General features: G+C 57.5%; 1 protein-coding gene across 3 annotated transcripts; it reads right to left on the bottom strand.

Annotated features, from left to right (window-relative positions):
- Positions 1–455: 455 nt before the first annotated feature.
- Positions 456–14,826, bottom strand: PLEKHG6 (pleckstrin homology and RhoGEF domain containing G6; the record flags this gene model as incomplete). Of its 3 annotated transcripts, none has more annotated exons than XM_082850656.1 (14): positions 456–1,152; positions 1,819–1,964; positions 8,183–8,298; positions 8,416–8,548; positions 9,500–9,619; positions 9,863–10,000; positions 10,184–10,333; positions 10,457–10,567; positions 11,416–11,565; positions 11,793–11,843; positions 12,135–12,230; positions 12,627–12,884; positions 13,332–13,487; positions 14,689–14,826. In XM_082850656.1, the coding sequence occupies 14 exons, from the start codon at positions 14,824–14,826 to the stop codon at positions 456–458; spliced, it is 2,460 nt and encodes an 819-aa protein (XP_082706782.1). The 3 variants fall into 3 exon arrangements, with proteins under 3 accessions (XP_082706782.1, XP_082706783.1, XP_082706784.1); XM_082850657.1 differs by having other exon boundaries at positions 12,627–12,791; XM_082850658.1 differs by having other exon boundaries at positions 12,135–12,227; positions 12,627–12,791.
- Between the last annotated feature and the right edge of the window lie 2,798 nt (positions 14,827–17,624).

Genomic DNA, 17,624 nt, shown 5'->3' with positions numbered 1-17,624 from the left:
GGAGTCACCTGTGCTCAGTCTGTGACTCCTCACCCGCCAGGTTCTCTTTGCCCCGCCCTCATCTAGTGCTGGTTGGACGGCCATCTTTATGCACAACTTTATGTGGGACTCTGGTGTGTCTGTGACACATCGGTGTACAGCTCTTGATCCCCAAAGTCCTCAGAGCAGGAAGGGCAGGGTGCCTGGGGAAGTGTCCTTGAGGTAGAATCCAGGGGTGGAGGTGGTGACCAGCACTCTTACGGAGGTATTCCCTCACACCTCTCTGCAAAGGCAAGAGGCAGGTGTCAGGTAGGCAGACATGGGGTGAAGAGTGAAGCTAAAGGCCCCTCCCCGCCATGACCCCCCTCTGGTCCTGCCCTCCTGTGTTGTCCCGCCAACCCCCTGCCCCGGCATCCCCTCTGGCTCCATACTGGCCTTCCCCTCCGCTCCATCCCACGCCAGCTTCCCTTCTGCACTTACGATGCGGACAGGGGCGTGTCCAGGCGTATGACGTGAAGCCCCCGCATCCTCTGCAGTTGGACCCGAGTCAGCTTCCGAGGTCTGCTGTCCCCAGGCTCGGGGACTCTCTCAATCCTTTGGCTGGCCAGTTCCTCCCGGATCTCTCGGAGCATGTGCTCGGCCCGGAGCGGGTGAGGGGAGGGGCTGTAGCCGGGTCCCAGGAAGGGCCCCTCTTCCTCGTCCCCTGAGGATTCCCAGGGGCTTTCCCCAGAAGAGTCAGTGTGTGTCAGGGAGGGGGAGAGCTGCCACCGAAGTCGGGCCCTATGTAAGGTTTCCACTACCACATTCTCTCCAACCGAGGTCCCGCCTTCTTCCTCAGACCAGGTCGTTGGGTCTCCCCTGGGAAGGCTGTCTCCTTTCTGGACACTTGCCTCTGGCAGTTCAGGGGTGCTTCGGCGTTGGGGAGCTTGGGGGTCAGGAGGCTGGAGATGCAAAGGAACATCTCGGAGGTCCAGGGTGGAGAAGGTGCGGCGAGGGTCCCGCCGAAGGACCTTGGAGCGTAGACGGTTTGGCAGAAAGTGGGACGCCTTGGGGGAGCCTGGGACCAGAGTGCCATAGCCAGAGTCCGAGATATCATCTGGTGCCAAGGGAGCATCTTCATCTGTGTCTTCCGTCACCACCAGCTGGGGGATGACGATCGAGGACCCAGGAGTCCTACAGTTACTAGCAAATGGTCAGAGTCAGATGCTGAGGGATCAAGTTCAAGTCCAGGGAGTCTCCCTTGATCCCTCCATCCAGAAATGGGCCCTCCTCCAAACTTACTTTGGTATCACTTTTACACTGCACTGACTCACTGGCTAGACTATAAGCTCCTTTAAGGCATTTTAGCCCCTGCACTCAGTCCAGAAACTTGTTATCAAGTATCTGCTGAGTGCTTCCTGAGCTCCCCTAGGTTATCCCCCAGTGATGGAGTCTTTTTTTCTCTATAACCGTGCTGCTCAACAGCTGTTATTTTGGGTGAAACTCCCACGCTCTCTGGGGATTTGAACTAGCCGGGTCCCTGCAGCTCTGACATTCCGCAAACCCATACTGGCCTTCACTCTCCATCCCCGGCCTGGGGAACCTGATTCTCTCAGGGAATTTGTGCCTCTCGTGCCTGTTTCCTTCCCCCTGTGCCAGCCCTAGGCTGGCTAACCCCATAGGCTGTCTCATGTGGCCTTTCGCATGGCTGGTGTCAACCTGTAGCCTGGGTTCCTCAGTCTGGTTCCAGTTCCCCCAAAAGCTGTAATACCATTTCCCAACCTTGTGGGCTCCTCTGCCCTCCCTCCCTGCCTGCAGCCCCCCTCCTCTGGGAGGCCTTGTACGCCCTGTAGGTCTTACCTTCCCTCTGTGCTGCTCTCAGAGCCTTCCACCGAAGGCATGGAGGGCCTGGGGCCTGGGGACTCCCCGTCCCGGTCCTGATAGAGGGCCAGGAGCTCCCTCTTCTGTTGGATGTACTCCTCTGCCTTCAGCTTTTGCAGGGTGACCTGGGGTGGGGATACTTTCATTAAGAGCTCTCATTTATTGAGCACCTGCTGTATGCCAGGCACCATGCTAAGTGCTTTACACGCATTATCTTGCTTTCTCTTCACCACCGCCGCCCTATGAGGCAGACTTTTTTGCTCCTACTTTACTCCTGAGAAACAGAGACTCTGAGGTTAAGTAACTGCCACGGTCATGCTGCGGGAAAGTAGGACGGAGCCAGTATTTGAACTCTTGAGCTGGTCCTAGGATGTGTGGGGTAAACATAAGGCCCCTTTTCCTACTTGTACGTTCTTCCTGCCTCTCACATCCCCTTGGCAAGCCAAGGTCTGGTCTGTTTCTTCCTTCAGGAAGTCCTCCCTGATTGGTGGTGATGGTGGCATAATTGCTCTGAATGATGCTGGGCCCTCAGGTTACTCTTTCTCCTACCACCAGGTGGGCAGGGGCAGGCTTTGTCCTGGGTTGAGGACTTTGTTGTCCTTCAGAGTTGACAACAAGACCATCCCAAGAGGAATGGAGAGAGGATACATTACATTTTGTCTTCCTTAGCATTTTCACACAGGCGCCACCGGAATAAAATAGTAATATCTGAGAAGTGGTTTAGGAAGCACCTCTACATGCAGGCGGTCATTTGACACACACCATCACCCTGCAGTGTATTAGCCAATTTTACAGATGGGAAAACCAGACTTAGAAAGATGAGTGGACTTGGTCCAGGGCGCACAGGTAGAGAGAAGCAGAATTGGGGCTGGGTCTTTCTCTGTGAGTCCTAGTTCAGTAACTGCACTATTTTTCAAGGGCAGCCTTGAAAGGGTCAGGAATTACCAAAGGACAACTTTCTCTTGGGGGAGGGGAGGGATGGCAAGGGAACCCTCGGAGAGGCCAAAGGCGGAGGCTTGGCATAAGAGGTGGTGGAGGCTCCTGGGGGCGGCGCTGGTACCAGCACTGGCTGGAATGGCCTTATCATGGTGCACGTATTGAAGTACTTTCATGCTGGTGAGCGAAGGGCTACTGCCCAAGCCTCCCACCTTCCTTCACCAGGACTACCCTGCCCTCCAAGATCCAGCAGCAGAGGGATAACATCTGGCACAGCAGGGGGCCTCTAGGACCACCCCCCCCCCACCACCACCCCCCCCCCCCCCCCCCCCCCCGCCTCCCCAAGCTCTACTCTGATTGGTTGATGCCCATTCCATTCTGGTTATTAAGTAATTTGAATGTGCCCCTCCCCCCACCCCCTTCAGGTGTATGAACCAGCAATTCTTAGGCAACTCTGGACCTTCCCAAAGCCCCTCCAGAAACACAACGGGGTGGGGGGTAGCTGGGTCTGTACAAGAGACGTGTTGGAGAAAAGGACGAACAGGGACAGGAAAATGACCTCAGGCTTGTATTTCCAGTTCTCCTGCCTGGCTTCCCAGTCACTGTCTCCTGCAAGGATTCTCAGCAGTCTCACAAGACTTGCTCTGTCGGCCAGAGCCAGGGATGATGGTGTCTGGGGGCAGGAGACCAGCACACCAGGCCAGGTCCTGTGACCTTTTCCACATCTCCCAGCTGTGCAGAGTAACGAGGATGGGAGGAGCCGCTCTTGGGGTCGGGGTGGGGCTGGGGTCAGGGTGGGGCTGGGGCAGCCTGCTGAGATGCCCTTTGGCCCCATATGACTCAAGTTCAAGTTTATCTTTGGGATGTCCAGGATAGAGATGGTGTGTGGAGGAAAAGAACTGGGAGGAAGGCGGCTGGGGGGTGGTCTGGAAGGAACATCTGTCCCATACAAGCATTTCCACTAAACTCTCCCGTGGACCCACCTGGGAAGAAGCAGGGAGGCAAGGGGTGGGGTGGGGATGGAGGACCTGACACCTCAGGTACCAGGGACCGGGCTGTTTGAAGGGCCCCCGGCCACCCCAAAGGCTCTCTAGCAACCCTAGGAGGATTTTCACAGCTTGGGTAAGAGGAGAGACGTGTTGGGGGCAGGGTGGGAAAGGAAGAGGAAACTGGTGCCTGGGCCTGAATGTGACAGCCCCACAAAGCCGGGAAAAGGGAGGGCTCCCCTGACGCCATGGTTCTTCTTCCTTTGCCCCGGTGGGGAACTGAAGCCTTGGGAGGAAATGCCTCCTCTCCCTGCTGCCCCTGGAGCGGCTCCCAAATTCACCCGCTGCCCTCCCCAAATCTCCCATCACGGACGAAAACTATCTCTTGAAGGTGCCCTCGGCCAGGCACCCCCGGCCTTTAGAAGATGTTGGCATCTTCTAAAGTTGACAACAATAAACATGTATGGAACCCCCATTAAGTGCCGGGCGCGTGTCAAGCAGCTTACAAACATAACTCTCCCGTCTGTCCTGCAAGGTGGTTCCCATTATCCCTGCAGTTCCCAGGTGGGGCCGGAGCTGAGCGAATTGACGCAGATAATGAGTGAGAGCTGGGCTGCGGGCCCTCCGAGCCCACTTCTTTCCTCCGTTCACGTCTTGGCCTCGTCTCTGATAGCTCCTTGTTCCCAGCACTGGTTCATTTTCCTCTTCCCAGCCCCTAAACATGGGCATTTCCCAAGATTCGGTGTCTCTCCTCTTGAGAAGCTCATTTTCTCTAAAAGCTGAAGCCACAGAGCCAGACCCGCTAGGAATAAATCTACACATGGACGATTCTGTAAGGCGGAGAAAAAACACCCTGACCCCTAGGATCAGCAGGTATGCTATGGCCCTCTTCAGTTTACGAGGACTGGTGGTAGCTGCGAAAAGGATTTTCCCTAAGACTTTGGTGTGAGGCAGCAGCAGGACAATCTCATTTCAAAGTTTCAGGGTTCTTGGTTTTGCAAGGGGACGCGGGGAGCTAGTGCGCTGCTTGGTTAGGTATTGGAAATGCCTTCTCTACCTCAGTTAGCGTGGAGTAAAACTCCTGGGGGCTAAGTTAGTTTGTGTAATAAAATACCAGCAATCTTTAGTGGTTCCCCTGGGGGTTCTAAGGAGAAGGTGGGGGGGTCTCTTCTTGGGCTGGGGGGCGGTGGTGTAGAGAGGAGGCCCCACTTCAAAGAGAGAGGGGACTCTGATCCGGCCTGGAGCAGGGGTCAGGGCAGATGACCCACACCCTGTCCCCTACCTCTGGCTTCCTGGGCGCTGTCACCATTGTGTTTAGGTATCCAAGGAAATGACAGCCCCGATGGGCTGGACGACACAAGATCTTAAGGTTCAAGATCTTTCATCCTTTTTTCTTTTTTTTTTTTAATGGCATAAACCTCCCATTTATTTTTTACTCTCATAATTCCGAATCTTTAAATACAGTGTTTAAACAGAGACTAAGCTCTGGTTTTCCTTTTCTCGAATAAGCTCTCCATATCTTGATACGATGCCATAGGTAAGACTGTGGGAAGAATGCTTAAAATTGTTTAAAGGACAAGACTGTTTTTACGCATCCTCCAAAGTTTCAAAGCCCTAATTACCTGATGTGCAAATGACAAATCATTATAATCTGCTCATTAAAGCAAGTCCTATGAGTAGCACTCCTTTGATTTAAACTCTTTAAAAATAGTGCAGTTGCATTCTTTAGAAATCGTCTACACTATGATTTCTTAACTTGTTCAAAATGCCTCTTCTTTTTATAAAAAATTGAGGTGTAATTGACAGATTAGTTTCACGGGTACAACATAATGATTCCACATTTGTGTACATATGAAGTGATCCACACGACGTCTAGTGAACATTCGTCACCGTCGTTACATTTTTTTCCTTGCGAAAAGAACTTTTAGGATCTGCTCTCTTAGCGATTTTCATAGTTCACCCTCATTTCTCGCCTGAACTCTAGCCTGTGTTTCCACAAACCCCTGAAAGGTCTCCACTTGGCTGTCTCCCATTACCTCATTTCCAAAGTGCTTCTGTTTAAAAGTAAACCTTGCTACCCATGCCCCACGCCACCCAGGAAGCAACAACTAGACAAACAGGTTTCCCTTTCTAATGATTTCTGTTGTCATCGCCAAAGCAGCCTTTCACACAAGAACCTCGGAAGCAAGTCATCCTTTGTCCTTGTGGACCTGAGTTACCGAGGCACCAAGTTGCCTACTTAATCTGAATGGTTTCTTTGAATCTTCCCTATGAGACAAGGACTGTTATTATTTATATCCATTTTGCAGGTGAAGAAACGGAAGACTAGGGAGGCCACATAATTCACCCAAGGTCACCCAGCTAGTAAGAGGCAGAGCTGGGGTCTGAACCATGGGCCCGGTAGAGGCTTCTATCGGTCTCCCTAAGGCTCACCTGTCTCTTCTTTTTTCTTCAGCTCCTTTCTTCTTCTTTTCTTCTCTTTTTGCACCATGTCCCTAAGGCCGTGGCACTCAACCTCTATGTTTCATACCCAAACTAGTACGGGAAATCTCCTGCCACCAATCTCTCCTGCCCCCAGCCCACCTGTCACATTGCCACCTGACAATTCAAGACAAAACACACGGATTTCACCATGGCCTTCCCTTGCTCAAAGAATCTATGGTGGCTCTAGTGTCAACTTGCCAACCCAATTCAATTCAGACTCGTCCAGCCCACCCTCTTCTACAGGCCCTGGGGTCCGCTAGAACTTGGCGTTTCATCACTGGCTCCACACAAAACCCTTCCCTCCAGACTCAGACAGACATGCTGGTTGTCCCCCAAATAAATCCAACCCAATTTCTCCCTTGAGTCTTCTGCTCAGGGTCTTCCCCATCCTTAAAGTCCAACTCAAATCTTCCCTCTTCTTTGGCAATTCTGCTCCTGTAGTGGGTTGAATAGTGGCCCCAGAAAGATGGGTCTAGGTCCTGACCCCCAGAATCTGTGAATGTGAGTGGCCTTGTTTGGAAAAAGGGTCTTTGCAGATGTGCATAGACCCTCAGTGCAGGATCTCAAGATGAGGTCATCCTGGATTTTGGGTTAATGACCGGTGTCTTTCTAAGAGACAGGAAAGGGAGGTTGGGACACAGAGACACATGGAGAGGAAGACCATGTGAAGATAGAGGCAGAGAGTGGAGCGATGCTGCCATAGGCTAAGGAACACCTGGAGCCCCCAGGAGCCAGAAGAGGCTGGGAAGGATGCTCCCCTAGAGCTATGGAGAGGAAGCACTGCCCGGCTGACATGTTGATTTTCAACTTCCCGCCTCCAGAACCGTGAGGGAATGTTTCTGCTGCTTTACGGCACCGAAGCAGTAACCAATATGGCCCCACCTGGACCTCCCTCCTTTTGAACTCCTTCGGCTTTTGCTGCATAAATCTGCCCCCCGCATCACTCCACTCCACTAGTTAACATTTTTACTGCCTCTGTGTCACTTGCAGGACAAAGTTCAAGTTCCCCGGCGCGGCATCCAGGGACGGGCACGATCTGGTAGCACCTCCCTCCTGGCCTCTCTGCCGTTGTGCCGCCCTGGTAACGCCAACCACTCAGCTGACGGTGCACTCAACACACACAACTGCTTCCGATTTCTGACCTTCGCACACTCTGCTCTCCATCTGGAATGCCTTTCCCGCCCACCTTGTTCCCCTGACGTGCTCCTAGATATCCGCCCGCGGTGCTCAGAAAGTAGCTCCTCGGCGAAGCCTCCTCTGTCCTCGGAAGCATCTCTGTTCTCTGCACTGTCCCTCTCCCAGCCAACCCACCAGACAGAGTGAACCACTCCCTTCCCTGTCCTAACTCCATTCCGTCCACACGTTTCTGTTATGTGTATACTTGTCTGTCTAGCTAGGCTGCAGCGTGTATTCTGTGAGGGAAGAAATGGCATTATATGCTTTTCTGATTCCCCAGCACCCAGCCTGTGCGCACCAGCAGGTGCCCCGTTCATGTTTGCCGAACGGAAGCTCAAGTTCAGCAGTTAATTGTTTCACAGCCTCGGAACCTTCAGGGGAGGCTATCTTGGCTCTCCCAGGGACTGGTACCCTAGCTGGCCAAAGGCTTTCTTCTGTGCTCTTTTTTTTTTATACTTTTTTTTTTTTGGCCACACCATGCAGTTTGCAGGATCTTAGTTCCCTGACCAGGGATTGAACCTGCACCCTTGGCAGGGAAAGCGTGGAGTCCTAACCACTGGACCGTCAGGGAAGTCCCTCTTCCATGCTCTTAAGGTTGGTCAGGGCTGTGTCTCCCTCTCGAGGGTGCACCGGAGGGGCAGGAGGTCCAGTCTGAAGCTGTGTGCACCCCACCCTCTCTCTCCCCTTCCTCCACTCTTGTGCACCGGATCTGAGCTCCGGGGCCCCGCCATCCCCCTGCTCCCACACCTGGCTTCACATACCTGGGCCTGCTGGGTCCTCTCCAGCCACACGGCACGGTCTGCAGCGCTGGGACAGTGCACAGTGAGGGCGCTGGAGACACACTGTAATTCGGTGAGGTGGATAAGCAGGAAGCTGCCTGGGTGGAGGAGAAGGTCTGCTTCCAGGGCTGGACTTTATCTGATCCCCTTCCCAACCTCTCCTTCTCCAGCCGATGGGAAGGGAGAAGGAAAAGTTCCCCCCAGGAAAGACATACTCGGATCTCGGAGCGGTCGGCACACAAGCTTCTCCAGCATGAGAGGCGGGCGGATAACCTTGGCTTTGTCTGCCCTGCGAAGGGGCTTGGTCACCAAGAGCACATCAGAGAAGAGGAACAGGTACACATCCAGCTGGGGGCAAGCGAAGAGAGAGACGAGGGTCAGCTGGAGCAGGGAGCAGGCGGGACAGGGGTCGGGGCTCACGCATGGGTGTGTGGGCGGGTGCAGAGCTGTGGGATAGGACAGCTGGGAGCCGTGCTGCTTTGGGCCCATCTCTCACTTTACAGGTAGGAAAGTGGCTGACTCAGGGCCAGGCCAGCAAGCAGAGCAAAGCCAGAACCACGTCCTCTTCCCAACACACACAGACACACACACAAAGACACACACAGACACACACAGACACAGACACACACACAGACACGCACAGAGACACACACAGACACAGACACACACAGACACACACAAAGGCACAGACACACATAGACACACACAGACACACACACAGACACACATAGATACACACATAGACACACACAGACACACACACAGATACACACAGACACACATAGATACGCACATAGATACACACAGACACACACATAGACATACAGACACCCACAGAGACACATAAATACACACAGAGACACATAGACACACAGAGACACATACAGACACACACATAGATACACACATAGACACACATAGATACACACACACATAGATACACACATAGACACATACAGACACACACATAGATATACACACAGATACACACAGACACACACACACACAGACACACATAGACACATACAGACACACACATAGACACAGACACACACAGACACATACATACACACATAGACACATACAGACACACACATAGACATGTGGACACCCACAGATACACACAGAGACACACAGACACACACAGACACACACACAGACACACAAACTCACACACAGACACACACACACCCCTCTTCTCCCATTCCCAGCCTTCTGACGCATCCTGTGTCCCACCGTCTCTCCCTTCTTTCTCTTAGTTCTCTCCCATCTTCTTCGCTCCTCCCACAGCCCCCTCACCTTCCCTTCTCGTCCCTCCTTCATGCGCGCAGGCCCCTCAAGCAGCAGCTGCCTGGTGTGCTCAGAAGGAACCCCCAGCATGGGGGCCGTCAGGTCCAGCGTGGAGAATGGACGCAGGTTCTGAGGGGTGCAGAGAGCACAGGAGCGGGGCGCTGGGCATCCTGCCTCTTGGAGGACAGGAAGCATCCCAGTGCCTTCGTTTCACTCCTTTGCACCTGGCCCCTGGGACCCTCACCCTCGGGAAGGAAGGACGGGCACACACAGCCCACGGCACCTCTGCCTCTCCCGCTGCAGGCCTCGGCTTCATCCGTTTTCCTGGGGGCCTTGCTTTTTTGGACGCCCCCTTCCCTCCGCCTCTCTCACCTTCTCCACCTCCTCGCTGGACGGCTCCAGGACCTCGTAGGGCCCGATGCGCTGGGCTGCAGCCGCCAAGCTCTCCTGCTCTTCCCGCTGGCGCACCTGCTTGTTGATGTGTCGGAGGAATGACTCCACCGCCGTGATCTAGGTGAGGGTGGGGTGTGGAGGGAGGACAGCTCAGCTCCTCGTCTGTACATCCCACCCAGACAACGACATCAGTGCCACGCCGGCACACACACGTAAGGAAAGAGACCTCAAGAGTCCCTGGAGATGCGTCCCCACTCACCAGCCCCCAACTCCCGAGGGTACAGCCCCAGTGGCCCCTACCATGGCGGTCAGGGCCTCCCGGGCACGGGCGTCGGGGGTCCTCTTGAGCACAGCCTGGAGCAGCAGTGGGTACTTGGTGATGCGCTGGTGGGGCTTGATGAGGAGGTCCCCCAGCGTCTGCCTCCCCGAGCGTTTGTGCTTCTCACACCACTGCCAGGGAAGGTGGGCAGGGGTCAGGGGGCTGCAAGCCAGCCTCCTGCCCCGCCCCGGGGATACCCTCAGCCTTGGAGCAAGGTCCGCCGCATCCCCCTTCCCCAGCAGCCCCTCTCCCACCTGCAGGAAGGTGCGGAAGAGAGGGTTGTTGTCCTGCTGCTTCCAGGCGTAGGCCATGGTCTGCTTCACTCGCAGGCAGTACAGGACGTAGGGCTGGAAGCGCTGGCTGAACTGGAGGGACAGGTGTGGGGCGGGGAGTGGGCAGGGGAAGGAGCCTGGCCTAGATCCTTAGTCCAGCTCCTGCCAATCCCAACCCCCCACCACTTCCAGCCCCCCTCTCTGGATTCCAAGGAGGAGTTGAGGTCCCGAGGGGCCGACCCGCTGCCGCCCTCTGAGCTCCATCCCCAGCCCCCGCCACGCCCCACTGCTCTGGACCTCACCCGCCATCAATAATTTAGCTGGACCGTTTTCAGGGCACTGCGGATCCCATTTCAGCCCAGCCACGGGGTGGTGACCTGAGGCTTGCCCAGAGTCCTGCTCCTGGGGAAGAGGGCCACCAACGGCCCCCAGGAGACTGTCCCCCTGCCTCTCTACCCCAATCTAACTCTGCAAGGCCACGTTTCCCTGGCCAGTGAACTGGGAGGAAGTCAGATCCTGGGCCTCTTGCTTTCTCTTATCACCCTTCACGCCCTGGGTACCCTGTGGCCTTTCACATCCCCTCCCCTCAGGCCCCTGAGGGACAAGTCGCTTAGGCCCCTGCTGCTTGTTCCCTGCTGCTTGTCCATGGGTCTCTGTCCCAGACATAAGATTTCATGGTCGATGAGAGCTTAGGTGTAGCCCTTCCCTGAGATAGCTGCCCTCCCTCTGGGGGCTCCAGAAGCCCAAAGAGCCTTTGGGACAGAGGTCATACTGGTGGAATGGAGGTAAGAGGTGAGGTGGTATTTAGGGGTAGGGGTCGTGCCCTTGGACCCCCTCGAGTCACGGCAGGGTGCCAGTGGTATGAGCATTCCAGCGGACAGGACCCCTTGGGGCTCTCCCAGTCCTGCCCCATCCAGATGGGGCCCTTCTCCCTGCCTCACCGATAGGAAGCCGTTTTGTAGGCTGACCGGGTCCAGAGGCTGGCCCGAGGCTCGCGTCTCCTCCAGGGTGGGCCCCAGCACCTCTTCCCAAAAGCTCTGGTGGGCTCGGATCAGGCTAGGGACATTTCCAAACAGGGTCTCAGCTGACACCTGGAGGAGGGAGCGGAACATGCCTCGGCAGGTGACCTGCGGGCAGCACGGGCGGTGGGCAGGCAGGGACGGCTAAGCCCGAGTGGCAGGGGCTGGGTGGGACCTGCAGCCTGCTTAGGGTCTAGGGCAAGGAGGGGAGTGGGGAGGGCAGGGTAAATGGGGGTTGCAATTCCGCTCTGTGACCCCGCCCCCACTCCCTGGGTCCCACACCCCGAGTGCCCACTCACTTCCGTCAGCAGCCCCACTCGTTGCAAGTTCAGCAAACCGGCGGCTAGAAGCTGGATGCAGGGAGGGCTTTCAGTGTCTGACCTCCTCCTCTCAGACCCCAGCCTAGCCAGCCCTTCACAGCATCCCCACCCCCACCTTCATACCACGAGCCTCTCTCCCAAGACCCCAGGCGGGTCTCAGGTCAGGGGGATATTGATGTCCTGCCCCTTCTCCCCAACAGCCGTGCCCCTTCCGGTCTGGAGAACCGGGTGGGGGGAGTGATTCGAGGGACACGGTAAAGGGCCAAGGATGGGGCCCGGGGGCGGGGCTGCCGGGGATGTGGCGGGGGTAGGGCGGCTCACATCCGTCATGATCTTGAGCTTCCGCACATAGATGAGCTCGGTGGTCAGTAGCTCCCACAGCGCTTCCTGCTGGTGGCAGAGCTCCCGGCTCATCTCCTGGGTGGGGATAGGGCTGGTTCAGCTGGGGAATGATGACAAGACCAGCAGATGCCATCTGCTGAATGCTACCAGATCTACTGCACAGAAAGCCTTTAACCCTCCACCAATCCTCCAGTGTGTAGGGGCGTTATCCCCAGGTCACAGAGGAGGCGACCGAGACGCATAGAGGTTTGCTGTCTTGACCGAGGTCTCGCTAGTATGTGGCGGGGCCGGGATCTGAAGCTACAGCAAGATGCCTCCAAGTGCTGTCCCTGCAGACCCCACTTCCCAAGGCCTTTCCCTCCTCCGGGGCAGAGGTGAGGGGTGTGTGTGTGTGTGTGTGTGTGTGTGTGTGTGTGTGTGTGTGTGTGTGTCTAGGACCCCACGGGGTCAGACACTGTGTCCCGGGCCCACCTTGTGTCCAGGCACCAGCTCCTTCCAGGACTTCTCAATGGCCAGGCTGCTGTCACCGTCCTCTCCGATCTCCCAGTGCCGCCGGTCCTCTGGGGGCAGGCGGGGCATCCCAAACATGCTGAACGTGTGCAGCCTCATCTCCAGCTGATGGGCTCTGGTGACTTCCTGGGGGCGCCGAGAGGGGATTAGTCCTGGCCACTTCCTGGCCCAGGAAGGGCTGCGTGTGTGTGTGTGTGTGTGTGTGTGTGGTGGCAAGTTGCCCTGAGCTTGAGTGAGGACCTGCAGGCCCGAGGGACGAGGATCAGTCCTGGCTGGGATTACAGGGTACAGGGTGTTGCCGGAACACGCATGGAGAGGCACCTTGTCTGCAGAAAGGTCCCTGGACAGAGGGGTCTGACCTGGGCTCCCTGACCAGAAAGATAGCTTCCAGGGCTCTCCTGAGACAGAACCCTTCAGAGGGACCTTCAGGTGGAGACCAGAGCGGGACTTAGGGAACCAGTGGTCTCAGGGACATTTTGACACTTGCCCATCAAACGGACATCATTACGAGGCAGCCTGGCTGCGAGATGCTCCCCTGAGAGGGTCTCTAGACAGAGCCGCACCCTGCTTCTTGGAGGGGCTCCCATGTTCTCAGCTCTGATGGTCTCTGGAGGACGTCGCAGCTCAGGCTGTGAGCTTGGGGATGGGAGGAGAGGGACCCCTTACCTTGAGTTTGGGGAAGTGAGGTGTCCCAGCCCCAAAGGGGCCTCCATGCCTCTTCTCAGGCTCTGGTTCTCGCAGCCTCAGGGGAGACAGGCCTCGGGCCGGGCCAGAACCCTTGGTAAAGGGGACATAGCCTTGGAGGTGTCGGCCACTGGGATCCTGGAGGAGGAATGGGGGAGTTCTGGGGGTGTCCTCTCCCCACAGAAGTCCCAGACAAGCAGTGGGGCCTGGCTTGGCTCTGGACAGCATCCCCTACACCAGCAGGTTGGGCCGGCTCACCTCTCCCCTCCAACCAGTTTGGTGAGAGCCGCTCTGGCCCTGAGTCACAGCAGTCACTGCTGGGGAGGCCACTGAGCCAGGCAGGGGCCACCGGGCCCAGGTCCCCAGGGGCCTTGTGCAGAGCAGCTCTGGCACGCACATGCCCAGGCTCTGCGTGTGTCCCGGTGTCCCCCTCCAGCCCCACTCCCGTGTGTGCTCCCTGCACCACGGCCGTGCCTGCACGGTGCCCGGTGCACACGCATTCTGGGGCCCTCACAGCCTCCTGCGCACGTGGGGATGGGGGCCCTCACACGTGCAGCCTCCTCCCCGGGGCATGTCCCGTCCAGCTGGGAGTGGCTGCCCTTCCGTGTGCGAAGCTGAGGCCTGGCCCAGAAGTCTCCTCCTGGGCAGGCCTGGTCACATTTCTTGATCTGCCCGTGGCCTGATTTACCCCACAGACATCCTAGTCTCCCTTCCCACCCTCAGCTGCCTCCCAGGGCCAAACCCTCCTCCAGTCAGGCAGGGGATACCCTCGGCCGGAAGCAGAACTGACCTCAAGGTGGAGGGAGAGCCTGGAGGCTGAGGGAAAGACTGCTGCGCCTCCACGCCCATTTCTTTGGTAGCACTGGAGGCCGCCAGGAGGGTGGAGCTGGGGTGGAGGTGGGCAGGCCCTCACACCCCTCCCCACCTGTAGAGTAGGAACACCTTGAACCTTTGTTCTTCCAGGCCTGACTCAGAGGGAGGCAGGTTTCAAGGAGCCCACCAGCTCCTCCCAAGTAGAGGTGGGAGTCTGGGAGGTGCCAAACCCTGGGTTTGGTGACCTTCCCCACCAGCTCCGTGCCTGTGACCAGTCTAACAGCACTGAGGGCCTGGCCCCTCCTGGCTCTCTGCCTCACCTGCCCCATCTGTCTGGGATGGGTGTGGAGTCCCAGGAGCCTGGCCCAGCACGGCCATCCTCTCCCTCACAACCCACGAAAGAAGGCAGGGGTGCGGGCTAAGAACAGAGCAGTCCAAGGCCTGGCAAGGGGACAGAGACTTGAAAGCCTGGGTGTCCTCCCCCCTGCCCCACCCAGGTCACCTTTGGGACACAGCCTGGACTCACCAGCACGGGGCCTCCTCGGGGATAGAGGCTACCAGGAGTACTCAGGGTGGAGGCCCGAAGCCGGCCCCCATAGGTCTCAATGCGGGAGGCCACCAGTCCTTGGAGGCGACCCCCATTGGGAGGACCAAAGGCGTGCATCCCTTCTCTCCTGGGTCACCTCCCAAGGGTCATAACTCCAATGTTCAGGAGAAAGGGACCCGCTGAGGCTGCAGAGAGAAAATAAGGAATGGAAGGGCCAGCCTTGATCAGTGGGTGATGCCAGGCTGGAGACGGGGGCGGGGGGGTGGTGGGAAGAGAGGCAAGGGGAGAGGGAAGGCCAAGACTACTTGCTGGGAGAGCACAGCTGCCTCATCTACGATTTGGTGGGGGTCGGGCACACCCCGACATGCTGGGTAGGAAGCCCCTTGGAACCATGCCCCTTCCCTCACATTTGCGCATTTGGGGTGCCAGCTCCCACCCTGGCCTCAAAGGATGCTGAAGTCCTAAGAGTAGCTGGGAGCAAGGGTCCCTCGGTTCCTGGATGCCCCGAGGCATCCAGGATGCCCCTCGCACCTAGCTACACCGTCCCCTCCTCCAAACACGGGAGTGGGGGATGAGTGTCTGGGGTGGCGAGCTGGAGGGGCCCCGTTGGACGCAGCCCCGCATGCCACCTGTTTTTGCACAGCCCACAAGCTAAGAATGTTTTTTACATGTTTAAATAGTTGGGAAAAGTCAAAAGAAGAATAATATTTCACAACATACGAAGATTATATGAAATTCAAATTTCCATGTCCATAAATAAAGTGTTATGGGAACACAGCCACATCGCCTCCTTGGCCAGTTGTCTGTGACTACGTTCCTGCTAGCTGTGGCAGAGACCACAGCGGCTTCAGAGTCTGAAATATTTACTATCTGGTCTTTTACTGAAAAGCTTGCCCCACCCCTTACCTGGACCCTCCAGGCCACAGACAGCTATCCGGCCGCTGGCCTTACAGACGAGCCGAGGGGGAGCAGGCTCTGTTAGGTCTTCCCCAGCCAATGGGAACTCCTCCGTGGGGCTGGGAGCCTCGCGCGCGGGGCGCCATCCCCTCCCCCTAAACCTGATAGAGGACCCGCTCACTGGGGCGGCAGGGCCTGGAGAGGAGAGACCTCCTAAGCAGGTGCTAGTCTCCCTCCAGGCGGCCCCAGAATCCCGCGCAGCCCGCCCCTTACTTTTCCTCTGATTTATGAGCAGGGGACAACGTTCCTTGTCTCCCGGGACCCCTCCCAATAATCCTCCCTCCTAGGGCTCTGAGTCCCTCTTCCTCCCCGGGGTCCTTTCCGAGCCTTGACCCGGCTTCCCCTTCTCTCGGCCCCGCGCCCACAGCCCCGGCGCCCCGCCCCCGCCCTCCCGCCACTCACCTGTGTCCGCAGGTGTCCCGGCGCCCGCTGCCCGCGCTGCCAGCCCCCCGGTCGCCGATTGCTCCCCCGGCGATGCCCACGTCGCGGCCCGGCCAGGTGTGGGACCGAGCGGCCCGCGGGACCGGTACAGCGCAGCGCGGGGCCGGGCCGGGAGGGGCGGGCCGGAGGGGCGGGGCCTCGGGCTGGCTCCTCCCTCTCCCGCGGGCACCGGACCCGTGGCGCAGTGGGCGCCCATGGGGCCCTGGGGACGGAGCGGCTCTGCCCGGGCTGCGGCCACCACCTTCCCCCGCCGAGGAGGGCTCGCTCCGCAGGGACCCCTCCCCGCTTCCCCTCGCCCCTGAAGTCGCCACCCACCCTGGCTTGCCCGCCGCCCTCGCGCTGCAAACCCCCCGCGCCCCTCTCCCCCCGGCCGGGCGGCGGTGATGACTGAGTGACCCGCAGCAGGTGCCCACCTCGCTTTGCGCGTGCTGTGAGTGACTGACTAGCCCCCCACTGCCCTGGTCTCGGCCCCGTCTTCCTCCTTTAACCAGGCAGGGGAGCAGGACCCGCAGCAGAAGGGGTGTCGGGGTTCACGGACCCCGGGGGCTCTGCCCCCACCTCTGGCTGTGGAGTCCAAAGTGTGACCCTTATCTCTGCTTGCCGGCTCCAGCCATCTGGTGGAAGGTTGGACTTCACCTTTGCTCTAAGGATGGCGTCTGGTGCCAGGCTGAGGCTGACCCAACACTTCTCCCATTAACCAAGTCTGGGGCTTGGGAGGACAGGGGTATCAGATGGGGGCGCCCACGCTCTTCACTGGCAAACAGCCACATTGAAGGCTTCAGGAGGGCGTCCCAGCACCTACAGCCGGCAGCAAAATAAAGGGCACATTTTCACATTCCCAGATCAGGACACATCATCTGACAGAAACGCCGACATGGAATCAGAAGTGTCCATGGATGTGTGGTCATTGTCTTCTCACAATCATGAAGCTGAAGACCCAGTGTGGGGGGAAAGGTGGGGGGAGCAGGCCTGAATGCCTCCAGCCCGCCACCCTGTCCTGGTTCTTCCTTCTGTAAAATGGCTATGCGGGGACGTCCCTGGTGGCGCAGTGGTTAAGCATCCGCCTGCCAATGCAAGGGACACGGGTTCGAGCCCTGGTCCGGGAAGATCCCACATGCCGCAGAACAAGTAAGCCCGTGCGCCAAAACTACCGAGCCTGCGCTCTTAGAGCCCACGAGCCACAACTACTGAGGCCCGCGCACCTAGAGCCCGTGCTCCGCAACAAGAGAAGCCACCGCGGTGAGAAGCCCGCACACCACAACAAAGAGTAGCCCCCGCTCGCCGCAACTAGAGAAAGCCCGCGCGCAGCAATGAAGACCCAACACAGCCAAAAATGAATTTAAAATAAAAAATAAATTTATTTTAAAAAATGGCTATGCGGTGAAGTGTACAGACATCCTCTCATTGTATCACTGGGGAAAGGGTGTCCAATCTCTCTCCTCTCTTTGCTGGCATATTAAACCCACAAATGATCTGAAGTGTTCCAATCCTCGACTCTGATGACTCTGTTTGATCTG

The sequence above is a fragment of the Leucopleurus acutus genome (assembly GCF_964270905.1).
Source record: "Leucopleurus acutus genome assembly, chromosome: 11".
In the NCBI taxonomy this organism is placed as follows: Eukaryota; Metazoa; Chordata; class Mammalia; order Artiodactyla; family Delphinidae; genus Leucopleurus; species Leucopleurus acutus.
This window is presented reverse-complemented; position numbering and strand designations above follow the sequence as displayed.